General features: G+C 50.9%; 1 protein-coding gene across 3 annotated transcripts; it reads left to right on the top strand.

The window, feature by feature from the left end:
* Positions 1-211: 211 nt before the first annotated feature.
* Positions 212-12,939, top strand: LOC119848469 (perilipin-3-like). 3 transcript variants are annotated; one of them, XM_038384375.2, is made up of 8 exons: positions 212-275; positions 4,186-4,264; positions 4,932-5,127; positions 7,659-7,741; positions 8,123-8,408; positions 11,230-11,429; positions 11,722-11,850; positions 11,979-12,939. In XM_038384375.2, exons 2-8 carry the CDS (start codon positions 4,196-4,198, stop codon positions 12,423-12,425), a joined length of 1,410 nt encoding a protein of 469 aa, XP_038240303.1. In that variant the 5' UTR covers positions 212-275; positions 4,186-4,195; the 3' UTR covers positions 12,426-12,939. The 3 variants fall into 3 exon arrangements, with proteins under 3 accessions (XP_038240303.1, XP_043358423.1, XP_043358424.1); XM_043502488.1 differs by having other exon boundaries at positions 11,976-12,939; XM_043502489.1 differs by lacking the exon at positions 11,722-11,850 and having other exon boundaries at positions 11,976-12,939.
* The last annotated feature ends 1,475 nt before the right edge of the window (positions 12,940-14,414 follow it).

Here is a 14,414-nt window from a genome sequence, read left to right as displayed (position 1 = left end):
GCCAGGCATGCCAGGGAGTGTGAGTCGCACGCCCCCCCCCAGCTGGCAAGCGCCCCCAACACACGTGTGCGACCCCGCGCCCGCTACGAGCCCGCAACATTCCAGTCCTCTGCGTTCCGCCCTTCCTGATTGGTCTGGGCGGAGGCCTCCCCTTGGCTGATTGGCTCCCGCTCCCTGCCGTGTAGCCACCAAGTCCGCCCCCCGTCCCACCCCTTATATATCAGCTGAGCCCTCGGGCCAGGGGGACGCGATTGGATCCGAGGCGGGGTCTTGGCGTGAGTGGGGTCCCCGGGGGTCCCGGAGCGGGGGGGACGTGCTGGGGGCTTGGCAGCAAACTTGCAGGGGCGGCTCCCGCTGGGGCGGGGCGGATCTGGTCGCGCTGCCGCTCAGGCAGGGCTGAGGGCGAGCTGGGGCTCCCCCCGGGGTCTGAGCTAGATGGGGGGGGGATCCCCCCGGCCCAGCCCTGGGGCGGCTTTCCCTAGGGGGCCTGGCTCTGGCTAGCTGGAGCGAGGAGCGCTCCGTGTCCGGGAGGGCGTGTGCAGAGACCCCCCGCCTGGCTTGGCGCTGCCCGTCGGGGAACCGCTTCTCTTTCGCGGGGAGGGAGGCAATCCCTGTAAACGGGAGCTGGCTGCCGGCCTGTTTAAATGGGGGTCCGGGGCTGTTGCAGCCGTGTGTTGCTAGACTCTAAGAAGTCCCCGTCTCAAAGCAGGGGACTCGTGCCTGGGGCCATCTTTCCCTTCAACCCCCGACCGTCGCCCAAAGCTCCAGCGCCCTTCCACTGGCATCTGCTAGTGCCGCCGCTGGGCCGTGGGCCTGGGGAGGGAAGCAGCTGGGCGAAGGCGGGAGTGTCTGTCTGCTCTCGCTCCCTTGCTGTGGCAAATGCTTCAATTCCCCTCCTTTTCCCCGCTTCCTAAACAAGAGGGGGCTAGAAACCAGGCCCCCTTTTTAAACAAAACAAAACGAAACGAAACAAAAAAACCGCTTCCCGTCCTGGGTCACTGAAACTTCAGGATCAACAAAAAGAAAAGGAGGACTTGTGGCACCTTAGAGACTAACAAATTTATTGGAGTATAAGCTTTCGTGAGCTACAGCTCACTTCATCGGATGCATTACGAGTACACAAGTACTCCTTTTCTTTTTGCGAATACAGACTAACACGGCTGCTATTCAGGATCAACAGTAACTTTCTTTCCCCCTCTGGAGTGATTTCAGTGTCTGTGGGGAAATAACGAGTCTGTTTCGCTGCGTTTCCTGGGGACAAGCACATTGTGGCAAACGTGGCCAGGGAGTGAGCTGCTCCAAACCAACTTTCTGCTGAATGGTTTTAAAAATAAGAAGTTGGTGAGGCTTTGCTGCCATCCCAACCCCTCTGCTGAAAAGGGCCTTAACTTTAGGCTTGAGCTGAGCCTGCTTGGAATTCTTAAAGAGACAGAACCAAAATCTAGTTAACTTTTTTAAGTAGCTGGGGGGTGCGGAGGGGCTGTGCCAGCTTCTGAGGCCCCCCCCCCCAGCTAGTTTTATGGTGTTGCACTTTCCTACTCTTAAATGTTTCTCTCCTCCATGTTGGGCGAGGGCCCTATCCAAACAGAAGGGGAAACTGGTCTGGCCCTACCCAGACAGAAGGGGAAACTGATAGACCACAGGTTTCAGAGTAGCAGCCGTGTTAGTCTGTATTCGCAAAAAGAAAAGGAGTACTTGTGGCACCTTAGAGACTAACAAATTTATTAGAGTATAAGCTTTCGTGATGCATCCGATGAAGTGAGCTGTAGCTCATGAAAGCTTATGCTCTAATAAATTTGTTAGTCTCTAAGGTGCCACAAGTCCTCCTTTTCTTGATAGACCACAAGGGAGACTCGGTGAAACTGACTAGACATAAAGCACTGTCAAAGTTGCAAAATAAACTAAAACTGGGGGCCAGTTTGTTTCCTCCACCAGTGCCATTCCGACTAGACCTTGAGCTGGGGGTCATGACCCCTCAGGGGGTCACATGGTGATTCTGTGGGGGGGGGTTGTGAGCTCTCAGCCTCTACCCCAAACCCCTCTTTGCCTCCAGCATTTATAATAGTGTTCACTATAAAAGTTTTTAATTTAGAAGAGGGGTCGCACTCATAAATTTGTACTGGTGATCCCGGTCGCACAGCTAGTTTGAGAACCACTGCATTAGACTCTCAAAAGAGCTGATGGGTTCTAGAAACTTCCAGATATAGTAACATTCAAGTGTAACAATAGGTGAATGGATGTGTTAATGGAACTTTTAAATAGACTTGTTAAAGGGACACTGTCCAAGTATCCATGGTATTGTGCCCTGTGCCAGATAGTGGGTCACTGAGACAGTAAGTTGCCATGTGACTTATAGGAAGAAGAAAGTATGAAGCCAATATGACCAGCTTCACAGGGTGCATTGATCAGCTTGGGTGAGAAGGGTTGGACTTTTGAAGCCAGCAACAGCTAGGGGCATTTCAGAAACAACTCTGAGTTCTAGTTGTCTCTAGGGGGCAGCACATCTGAGTGGGGCAGGTTTGGTTGAGACAACCAATAAATCAAAGCACCCGCCTCTTCCTGTTCATGGATGGGGTTGGAAACCTCAAACCGATGTCCATGCTATGCGGGACTAAATGACACTGAGAAATGGAGGCCATAAAGTTCTGTCCTAAACCGAATTTAATGCAGGGGGCAGGTCGAAGCCTTGTCACAACTTAACCACTTCTGAGAGTTTGGGAAGGCTTGTAATGCAAGCAAAATGGATTGTGATAGTTCATGACAGCTGCTCAGCAATGAAACAACAAAAATGGCTGGGACCTTGGTTGAATGGTGTGTAAGTGCCTCATGCCAGGAAGGGGTATTTGCTTAGGCTCAGGAAGTATCTTGGGGCCACCAGAGGAGTAAGGACAAATCCTGCTTCCATTTATATTTTCAGGTTGTCTTTATTTAAGATGTAGCCTGGCGTTAGCTCAGCTGTGGCTCAAATGCAGTCACTTGCCTGCTTTAAACAAGCAGACTCCTGAGTAGCTCCATAAGGAGAGCAGTGTTGAAACAGAACAACCTTCTCCAGGCAACAGGGCTGCTTGCTTCTGGTCTCGTATGGCAGCCCATCACAGAAGTATCTGAGGGCCTTCTAGAGAAGGGCTGCCAATGTGCCATGAGCACCTTGCTTTGTTTCAAACCAAAGCCAGAACTTGAAATATCAAAAGGGGGGGGGGGGGACCTCTTCCCAGCTCATGGATCTCCCCCCTCCATAGTCCTGGTGCTCAAATCAGGAACTGTTGTACTCCATTGCTACCTCACTGATGGGGCATCTCCTCCAAATGAGCTATAGAATCATTGAACATTAGAGTTGGAAGAGACCTTGGGAGATCATCTCTTCCAATCCCCTGCTCAAAGCAGGACAAACCTCAACTAAATCATCCCAGCCAGGGCTTTGTCAAGCTGCACCTTAAAAACCTCTAAGGATGGAGATTCCACCACCTCCCTAGGTAACGCATTCCACTGTTTCACCACCCTCCTAGTGAAAGTTTTTCCTAAACCTCCCCAACTGCAACTTGAGACCATTATTCCTTGTTCTGTCATCTGCTACCACTGAGAACAGTCTAGATCCATCCTCTTTGGAACCCCCCTTCAGGCAGTTGAAGGCTGCTATCAAATCCCCCCTCATTCTTCTCTTCTGTAGACTAAACAAGCCCAGTTCCCTCGGCCTCTCCTCGTAAGTTGTTGCTCCTGTAGACGTTTTTATCAAGCTTGTCACATGGGTCACTTGATATGCTGCTCCCAAGCCATGTTTGTTCTAACCCTGCTGGTGATCCAAGCCAGAACCAGCTGTAGCTGGGTTTTAACTCTGATATTCAGCTGTGGAGACGGGTCTGACTAGTTAGCAAGTCTCCTGTTTCCTTATGTAACATGCAAATGAAACACCTGCAAATCCTCATCTCCTTGTAGCAGCTTCTGAGGCATCATGGGAGAGGGCATTCTGGGAAAGCCTGGGCAACCAATACAAACATTGCTGTGCAACTGGTGGGGAGGACAGACTAAAACAACACCATCAGGTGGGAGGGGGCAATGCTGAGCCATGCTTCTGAGCATATTCACTATTAAGTTTATGCACAGGGACTGCAGAAGACAAAGGTTCACAAACCTTTTTTTTATGTAATAGTTACAGTTCTATGTGGCAACAATGTTTTCATCTTTCAGTTGCTTTATCATGTCTTCTGAGGAAAACACTGCAACCCACACTTCCCCTCAGAGCGAGGAGCCAGAGCAGCATCAGCGGGTAGGTATGCCCAGATGATTGCAGGCAACATCACTGCACTAATGGAACTCTTGGTATATCCCTGGCGTGCTCAGACCCACCTCTTGCTAACCAGGCTAGCAATGGTATTGGGGAGGTGATGCTATAATTGTGTGTTCAAGACTGAATCCCCTGTATCCATGCAACAGAGGGAGGAGTGTGGGGAGAACCAGAACTTACTAACGAAGGCACCTGGATGTCCCCTAGCCATCAAGCAACCTAGAGACACTTGCTATGGTGGCAAGATCAGATCTGATGCTACTGTATTTGCTAATATAATCTGGGTTAATTTGGAGTCAGTGTCTGGATGTATCCTGCACCTAGTCTCTTCAGTCAAGACCTCTAAGCAAAACCTAACCTCAGCTGCTTTACTCCAGGCCTTTGCTCAGGAGACCTGTGATCTTCAGGTGTCCTCAGCACCCACTGAAGTCAATGGGAGGTCCAGGAGCTTGGCAGTCTTGGAAAATCGGGCCATGCTCTAGGGCTGAAGATGTCACTGGTGCCTAGAGCATAGAAGTGCCTACAGGGCTACTCCCGCTCATGGTGCTGTTAGGAGGTCTAGCCACTCTTAGAATTCAGCATCAGGGAAGCCATGGTGCCAGCCCCTCCAACTGGCTGTTACTAACTTTTTTCTTTTGTCCTCTACTAGAATGTCGTGAGCAGGGTGGCCAACCTGCCCTTGGTCAGCTCCACCTATGACATGGTTTCCACGGCCTACATCTCCACCAAAGAGAATCACCCGTATATCAAATCTGTCTGCGACGTGGCAGAGAAAGGCGTGAAGACCATCACCGCCGTGGCTGTCGGCAGCGCCCAGCCAATCCTGGCCAAACTGGAGCCACAGAGTGAGTGAGCAGTGAGATGGCAGCATGCAGATGGGTCAGGCTGTGGGACCCAGGGAAGCTGGAATAGCTAGTGAACTGCAGCTGGGTGGGAGACTCCTGCTGGTTCATGGGTCTGGTAGCTGAGGGAGTGTTGGGACGCCTAACCTTTCAGCTGAAACGTCACTCCTGTTGTAGAAGGGGCTTATCTACCCTGAACTCCTCAGAAGGTCTATTGCAGTCCTACCAAGCAGGTGAGGTGCCCAGCCTGTCTGTCTCTCCCTTTACAAAGAAGCCTTAGATGTTCTGCCACAGAGTTCCAGACATCGTGTACAGCGTGACAGCTGTGCATCTTGACCCTAGAGACGCTACAGTCTGAAGCTTCATTACAAGTCACTAGGCTGTAGCTGCCTGTCTAACAGTGGAACACGGATGGTGCTGCTGTTGAGTCAAATACCCTGGCATACAGCCAGTGCCCTTTGTCAAGGGTAACCTGAATTTAAAAACAGCCTTGTTGCGGCCTCCTTTACTAATTACGGGTGTGTGGGGCGGAGGTGGCCCAGAACCGACTGGCCAGTGTGGCAACCAGAAACTAGCAAAGTTTTTCAGTGGTTCCTGAAGCCAAGCTGAGCTGGCCAGGTGCAGGGTTTCTTATCGAATGGCCTTGCAGAGATTCAAGGCTCTGGAAGGAGTAAAAGCATCCCAAAGCTGGAGCACATGCCCTCCCCCTGCACCATGTTCATAGCAGTGCTAAAATCTCTGACCTTGAATAGCTCTGGCAGCCTGCACATGTGGCCTTTAGCCTAGATATTGCAAAGAGAGCTGGTATTGATGCTAGCTCTGAGCAGTCTTGAGGTGGTGGGGGAGGGAATTGGTTTCACCTTGGAAGATCAGGCCAAGGAAGGCTTTGTTCCTCCAGGGGAGGGAGTTGCTGGAGCCCATTAGAGGAAATGGAACAGGACCCTGGGAGTCACTCTTGGGTTTGTTCGTTCCGAGCTTGGCCTGACATGCTGTGTATCGGAGCATGTCGTTCGACTCTTGCCTAACTTGCTGGGGGAAGGCTTGACTTCCTTCAGTGGAAGCCTATAACTGAAAGGGGGCTGTTGATAACCCACACTCACTTGCTGGGGGTGGGGGTGTCCCTCTTCCTCTTCTAGCTACAGAGGAGAGGGCTGGACTTGCTGGCGATCACTTAACGGTTGCTCTGGCAGAGTTACCGTGAAACGTTCCCCCTGGCTGGGTTTCTGCTTTCAAACTGTATCCAGTGTAACTAATCCAGTGTGCCGGGACTCCAGCCAACTCGAGAGACTGGGCTGTGCTGAGCAGCCTTAGCAAACTAACTCTTCAGTTAAATACGTGAAGAGATTAATAAGATTGACTTTTCAGCTTGGAAAAGAAATGACTACGGGGGGAGATATGATCGAGGTCTACACAATCATGACTGGTGTGGAAAAAGTAAATTGTTTACTCCATCTCATAATACAAGAACCAGGGGTCACCAAAGGACATTTAATAGACAGCATGTTTAAAACAAACAAAAGGAAGTATTGTTTTCACACAATGCACCGTCAACCTGTGGAACTTCTTGCCAGGGGAATGCTGTAAAAGCCAAGACTATAGCAGGGTTCAAAAAAGAACTAGATAAGTTCACAGAGGATAGGTCCATCTGTGGCTATTGGGCAGGGATGGTGTCCCTAGCTGGGAATGGGCAACAGGGGATGGATCACTTGATTCTCTGTTCTGTTCATTCCCTCGGGGGCACCTGGCATTGGCTACTGTCAGAAGACCAGATACTGGGCTAGATGGCCCTCTGGCCATATTGTGTCAGACCATTCTTATGTTCCAAGGCAGCAGTTGTTACTTGGTGATACCATGCCAGAGACAGGGGCTCATGGTGCTGATCAGGTCAGCTGTAGGCTGGTCCCTCATGTACCAGCTACAACAGCAGCTGCTAATTATCCATGGAACACACCAGTGTCCAATCCATACCAGCTTGCTGCTGCTAAGCTCAGCAAAGGGGCTCCACCCCTGCCCTCCTCCAGCGGTAGCTCTTAGGAGCTGCTGCAGACACCCTGACCACAATAGGCCATCTCAGTGTGAAGACGGTGGTGTCCCTAGTCCCACATGCTGAATTCTCCTTGGGGAGAGGACAAAAGAATACTGGTGAGCGAGGGCCATGGCAGCAGTGTTGGCTTCCTACCAGAGGCTGATCGCATCTCTTGGCTTTTGGGGTAACTGTCAGGCTTTGGGTGTCCTGAGAAATGGAGGGTCCTAATACTCTCCAAATGGCTGCCTCAAGAGTGCAGCTGGCAAGAAATCACCCCTCTGCAGAGCTATGGCTGACCCAGCTCTGATCTTGGGGCCTGTTCTGAGTGGCCGTGCTCTAGAACTCTTTCCAAACTTGCACTTGCTAGGGCTTTCCTTGGCAGCCCTGCAGCCTCCCCTCCTCAAACCTGGCACTGCTTGGTGGTGCCCCTTGAAACCTTATCCCCTCAGCAGCCTACTGCTGCCCCAGGCAGCTGAGGGGATAAGGTAACCAAACTCTCTCTGTCTAGTTGCGACTGTGAATGAGTACGCATGCAAGGGGCTGGATAAACTAGAGGAGAAGCTGCCAATTCTTCAACAGCCAACTGAAAAGGTGAGCACCTTTGCTTGGAGAACTAGGGATGTGAAATAAGGGGTCTTCACTCCCTGGACAGACCAGTCCAGAGCTATGACAGCTGGGGGATAAGGGGTGGGGGCCAGCCGGGAAAAGGCTTGACTTCTCCTCCCTGGATCTAGTTGCTTCTTTGGGCAGGCCAGTTGGCTGGGCAGTGAGGTAGCTAATAACCAGCAAAACTCATCCCAGATGGAGATGAAAGCCTAGTGACTGATACCTCAGTAGGCTCCAGGCTCTTATCTGGGTGAAAGGTGCCTATTTATTTGGAGAAGGCAAAGTAGTCCTAAGATTAACCAGTTCTGCCTCGCCTCTGTTGGCTTAATACTAACCTTTGCCACTGAACACTTCACTCAATCCTAGGTTGTGGCTGACACCAAGGAGCTGGTGTCTTCTACGGTGACTGGTGCTAGAGATGCCATCTCCAGCACTGTCAGCGGAGCAAAGGGTGCTGTGACGGGGGTGGTGGACAGGGCCAAAGGAGCTGTCCAGGATAGCGTGGAGATGACCAGATCAGTGGTGACCAGCAGCGTGAACACAGTCATGGGGTCCAGAGTGGGCCAGATGGTGGTGACTGGAGTGGATGCCATGTTGGGGAAATCGGAAGAGCTGGTGGATCATTACCTCCCCATGACAGATCAAGAACTAGGTCAGTGTATGCTGAATAGGGCTGGCTGAAAACGTCTAGCCTAATGGTTTGACCTAAATGCAGTTTTGGTCAACCCAAAACCAGCGGTGAATGTAACCAGAGTAATTTTGGCCCATCACAAAATGGCTGGAGGATTTTTGTGTTGCTGCCCCCTGAGCCTGGTGGATAGGGCACTCATTTGGTATGTGGGAATCCCAAGTTCAAATCTCCACTCAAACTTTAGTCACCAAAAAATTTCAGGTTTGGTTTGGCACAGACAGATACTTCAATTGTTCAGAACTGCCATGAACCTAGCAAAAATCAGTAACTTACCAGCTCTAATGATCAGAAAAACTGATCAGCTGAAAAACAAGAGCTGACTCTACTCCTAGGATTACCACATGTATTTCTCCTCTAGGAGTAGGTGTCCTTAATTCTTACGCTGACTCTGTGGCTGCAGCAGAGAGATGCCAAGAAGGTGCTGTAAGCTAAGGTGGCTATTGGCCTTGTGCTGGTCTAGGTGGGGCCCATTTTGGCAGTCTCCCCTTCAACACCACCACTCTTCCTGTGACCTTGGGGGAGAGGGCTAGTAAAGGGGCCTGTCTCTTGTGCAGGCCACTAGCCTAGCATGACTTGATTGGAACAAGGCCATTATCCACACTGTAACCAAAGCTAAGGTCTGACTCTCTGCCCCCGGCATGGAATGATGGACAAATGCACAGTGAATGGGGAGGGGGGGAAATCAAAATGGATTTCTTTGATAAAGACTTATTTTTTTTCTTTTTTTTTGCTTTTTGAGGAAATCTAAAGACACATTATAGCTCAAATATCTCCTCATGCAATAGGGATTTCATAATTCTATAATATGAGACAATATATTCATGTAATGTTTAAGAAACACTTTGTAAATGAGTTCCAATAGTTCATGGATTAGGAATCCGATCTTATAGGGTTTGAAAAGCTTCTGTAGAGATTATTTAGGTTAATATTTCTATCTACCCAATGGGGCTCAGTCTAGAAGATACCATCAAAGATGCTTAGTTTTGCAGTTCACAAAACCTCTGGATTTGTCTCTCCAGAGATAACATACTTGTTAACAGCAAAAAATGTTTTTAAATAGAGGTGAGAAATAACAGACCTCAACCCTATTGTCCCTCTGCAAATTTGTATACAGTCAATCCCTTGCCTCTAAAAGTGCAAAGATTCAAAAAGTTCAGTGAATAGAAGACTGTCTGGGTTGGGACTTAACAATTCTGATGCCTGGCTTGGAAGAGAATCCAGTTCCTTGCCACAGAGCTGGATGGGCTTTGAAGCATGAACCAGAGGAACAGAGAACACTTGTCTCCAGTTTTCTGACTTGGTTACACATGCTGAGTAAGATGGGGTTGCTCCAAGTGGAATTGCACTGGCAGGCTGTGAAACACAGACTTGCTCTTAATAGCAGGAGTCTAAGCTCGGCTGGAAAGCAGATCCAAGGGCAGCAGCAATGCAGCTTTTTCATGCAATGCATGGTCAGATTGCTAAAAATCTGTTCAGTGTTGTGCACGTTGGCACTAACTGGGCCCAACAGGAGCCAGAGCTATGCCCAGCTTGGACCTGAGTGGCCGAACTGCTGTCAAGGAGCTATTTGGAGAGGCCTAACTGTGTCACTCCAGGCTTGAGCACACACTGTGCTCCCAGGGAAACTAAGGGACCCTGGGGTTGGCAGGAGGTAGGGATTGTAAAGGACACTGGGTCTGTGAAGAGCCCTTCTCGTTCCACTGTGTTTAGGCCGCAAGCTAGTATGGTCAGTAGGTAACATCTGCTCAGTGGGATAGAGCCCAGCTGCAGGCCTGGATGCCTCTGCTCAGGTACTCTGCTCACCATGCAGGAGGGAATCAGGCATAGCTGAATGCTCATCTTCAAGGTGACTTGCAAAGGGAGGGGGGAGTAGGGGTGTGCTGCTTGTAAACTGTCTGCAAGAGCAGCACCATCTGCTTCAACTCTGACCTTCTGTCACCCAGGCTTAGGGTGGCTTCTGTATCCCACTAGATCTGAGCCTGCACCAACTTTTGGTCTAACAGACCTCTGGCTCTTGCAGCATGGGCAGTAGAGGCTCAGCTTCTCGATCCAGGGGTCCCAGGTCCTGTCCCTCTACCCCGTGACTCACCTGGGATATCACATGACCCAAAGAACTGAATGTTGGGTCCTGTCTGCCTCTGCAGAAGGCCTTGGGTGTGGTCTGAGCTTTCTTAGCCTCTAACTGGGCGTGTTGATTCTCTCTGTTTGGGAAGAGATCAGTTCACCTGCCATGCCCAAGGACTAGGGGATACCATCAGTGAACACAGCTCACCTACACACTGCTGGTGATCGATGTCTGTCCTACCAAACAAGTGGAGACCAGAATGGTCAATGTGGAAACTGCCCTTCTTGGCTGCTTTCAGGTGCCAGTACCACAGAAGTTCTTGATCCCTGTAGCCAATTGATCAGTATTGGCCCAGAGCATCCTGGTGACAGTGCAGAGCTGGACTGTCGGCTGCTTGGCAGCACTGAAGAGCTGAAAATGAGAGCACTTGCTGTAGCTGCCCAGAGGGATGAGGGTAGGAGGGTGGCCTCAGACTCCTTTCTATCACGTGGACCCACTGACAGTCAAATCCACTGCAACACCAACCCAGGGTTGGTGACCATAGCTCTCCTGCAAGTCAGAGCTGGAGAGAATGCTGGCCTGAGTCCAGTCAATGACTGGAGGAGCAGCCCCCCTTGCTACTGAAGGGAGAGCAGTCCCTGGGCAGAAATCTCCTGTTCTGCTGATGGGACTTTGCCCAGCAGGCTGGTTTGACCCTTCTTCTTTTGTTCTCTCCAGCTAAGCTGGCCACATCTGTGGAAGGCTTCGAAATGGCATCCGTGGAGCAGCAGAAACAGCAGCAGAGTTACTTTGTGCGCCTGGGGTCCCTGTCCACCAAGCTCCGCCACCGAGCCTACCAGCACTCCCTGGGCAAGCTGAGGAATGCCCAGCAGAGCACCCAAGAGGCTCTGTCCCAGCTCCACCAAACCATAGAACTGGTAGGAATGCAGATCTCCCCACACCACCTCCCAGGTTGCCTTGTCCTGGAGCTTAAGGCAAATCCTAATGGGTTCATACTTCTCCCTGGTCAGAGGTCTTGAGTCACAATCCATGGCCCGTGCACAGGTGACTGAGGACTGTCCTCGGCTGGTGTAGGTCAGCACAGTGCCTCTGACTTCAGGAGAGCCAGTGACCTCTTCCAGCTGAGGATCTGGCCTAGGGACTCCTCCTTTGCTGCTGACCACAAATATCTTGACTTCTGATTCTCGGTTCCCTCTATCCCTTGGCCAGATTGAATATGTCAAGCAGGGTGTGGACCAGAAGCTCCATGATGGCCAGGAGAAACTGCACCAGATGTGGCTGGAGTGGAGCAGGAGGCAGCCTGAGGGGAACAAGGATGCTGATGCTGCACAGCCAGAGGTATCTTGCCATGGAGGGAGGCAGGGGGAGGAGTCCTGGGCTACTCTAAAGTGACCTCTTAGATGGGGTGAACGTCACGTGCCCTGGGAAGCAGCTTCCCTTCATGGGTGTACTTGCTTCCCTGGCAGGTGGAATCTCAGACACTGGTCATGTTCCGTGGCATCACCCAACAGCTGCAAACCACCTGCCTGAACTTAATGCCCAATGTCCAAGGCCTCCCTGCCAGCATCCAGGACAAGGTGTGGCAGCTCCGTCACAATGTCGAAGAACTCCAGGCCTCCTTCTCCATGGCCCATTCCTTCCAAGACCTGTCCAGCGCCATCCTGACCCAGAGCCGGGAGAGGGTGGCCAAGGCCCGGGAGTCTATGGATGAGCTGCTGGACTACGTGGTGCAGAATGCTCCCCTGCCTTGGGTTGTGGGACCTTTTGCTCCCAGGCTGGTAGAGCTACCAGCTATTCCAACTGCTGGAAAGGATGGGGAGGAGGCAGCTGCTGACTGCACGGCTCAGCAAGGTGAAGATGAGAAGGTGGACAGCACTGCTCAGCAAGCCTCTGTGCCAAAGGAGGACCCTTAGAAGGCTCCAGACACCTGCAGTTGGTTTCTTGTGAGGGAAAACTTGTATGCAATTCACTTGTGTGGCACGGGAGAGCTTGCGTGTGTTGACAAGAGGGTGGGGGTGGGAATAATGTAAACTCTGTGGTCATCTGCATCTGGGGAAAGGGGTGGGGGGGTTAATGTAGATAAGCTGGCTGTGGCTGGAGCTCCCTGTTGGCCTCACTTCTGAGACTCTGCTCTCTTCCTTGCCAATCTTTTGTGCCTTTTCTAGCTCCTCTGGGTGGCTCCTTACACAGGAACTCAAGCCCATGGCAGAAGCATCACCTCAAAGCAAAGCCAAGGTGTCTCAATGGGAACTCTCTCTGGAGGCTGTAAAGTGCCCTTAACTAGGTGCTCGCTCAGAACAGAGCCGGGAGAGGCTAATTATTCCCTTCTGTAAGTGCCACTAACAGTTTGTATCTTGTAGAATAAACTGTTTGTTTTTTTTGGTTTGGTTTTGTTTCCTCCCCCCCCAATAAAATTATTAGCATTCACCTAATGCTCTGGTGTTTCTGTAAGCACCTTCACTCCTCTTCTCACCATCCTTCACTAGAGAGGTGACTACCCACACAATCCCTACAATTTGTGTTTAAAATCTCCTGCCTTAAACCTAACTCCTGCCTTTTCGGAGTCCATCCCATGACCTTTTAAATGACAAGGGGTGGTGACGCTGGACTTCTCCTATCCACCAGGAGAGTAGCCTAAGCCACTCTCAAGGCAATAGCTCTCCTCCCTCAAATCCTACTTGTAATTGTGCCTCCTCGTGGGAGCTTTGACTCTGTCCAGCCTTCCTAGGAGCCATAGCCCAAGACCCCACTGTGCTAGGCTATATGGTCCCTGCCCAAAGAGCGGCAGGTCTCCTTGAGGAATCCCATTACAAGCCTCCAAACTACACCATAGCCACAAAGAGTAGTCCTACCCTCCTGCCAGTACCTAAACTGCTCTAGCTGTTCTCTTATCAGCCTCAATCTTTCTTGAAAAGGCCAGAAACTTCACTTCCTGTTGAGCTTGTGTAGTGGCCTCCTTACCACTGCCTCTGGCCCAAGTCTCACCTTAATGTTGCGTTCAGGACTTCTATAGCAAACGCTGACGTTCAAGTAACTCTGTGCCCCTCCATCTCTCCTCAGGCAGAGGTACCAGAATGTACCCATGGTAAGACCCATAGCCACCTTCAGCCCCTCAGATTCCATCCTGGCTTTCAAGCCCTCTCCTAGGGCTTACGCGAAGTCCCTTACTGCAGTCTCTGGCCAGTGCTCAACTTCTTTAGTCTTGAACTCACCATGTGGGATTAGTTAGCACAAGCAAATGGAGGATCTGAATGCCTGTGTAAAACTGCTAGCAGTGGCCCAGTGATCTTCAGAGGCTGTGGCTCTTCATTTTTGGGGTCAAAAACTCAGTTTTTAATTTACTGTTTTTGGGTTAGGTTGTGTAGAAGTAGGAGTTGCTGTCTTTACAGGGGGAAGTGTCTTTCAAAGGGTGAGTGGCATTATCTAGACAGACTGGATTCACCTGTTCACTCCCATCTTTCTCCCCCTCTAGTTACTGTGTAATACTTAATTTGTTGCTGTTTTGATACTCCAGCATCTGTCATCTCCTGTGCTGTGACTTTCTGCAGTAGCCCCCTGAGGCAAGCTGGAACCAGAGGTGATGTGACAAGACATTCTTCACAGCCCCAGTTCATGGTCAGATACTGCAGTCGTCACCTCTTGCATAATCGCAGTTCCTTGGCAGGGATCACCACACCTTACCACAGTGTGCATATCTGGATCCTGGTGGAGTCTGCAGGCTCTGGCCTGCAGACATTTGTAATGAGTAACCTAACCAGGGTTTTTTCCAGGCTGCACAGTTTCCTACCTCCGCTGTGAGTGCCCCAGCAAGCCAGCTTGCATGAGCAGGCCCGTTTCTTTGTTTTGCTTTCTCCTCAGAGGCCACAACGAGTCTGATCGCTCCTGGACCAGAGTTACCCCCA

Source organism: Dermochelys coriacea, chromosome 25, assembly GCF_009764565.3.
Source record: "Dermochelys coriacea isolate rDerCor1 chromosome 25, rDerCor1.pri.v4, whole genome shotgun sequence".
Lineage (NCBI taxonomy): Eukaryota > Metazoa > Chordata > Testudines > Dermochelyidae > Dermochelys > Dermochelys coriacea.
Note: the sequence above shows the minus strand (reverse complement) of the source record. Positions and strands in the feature narration are given on the sequence as shown.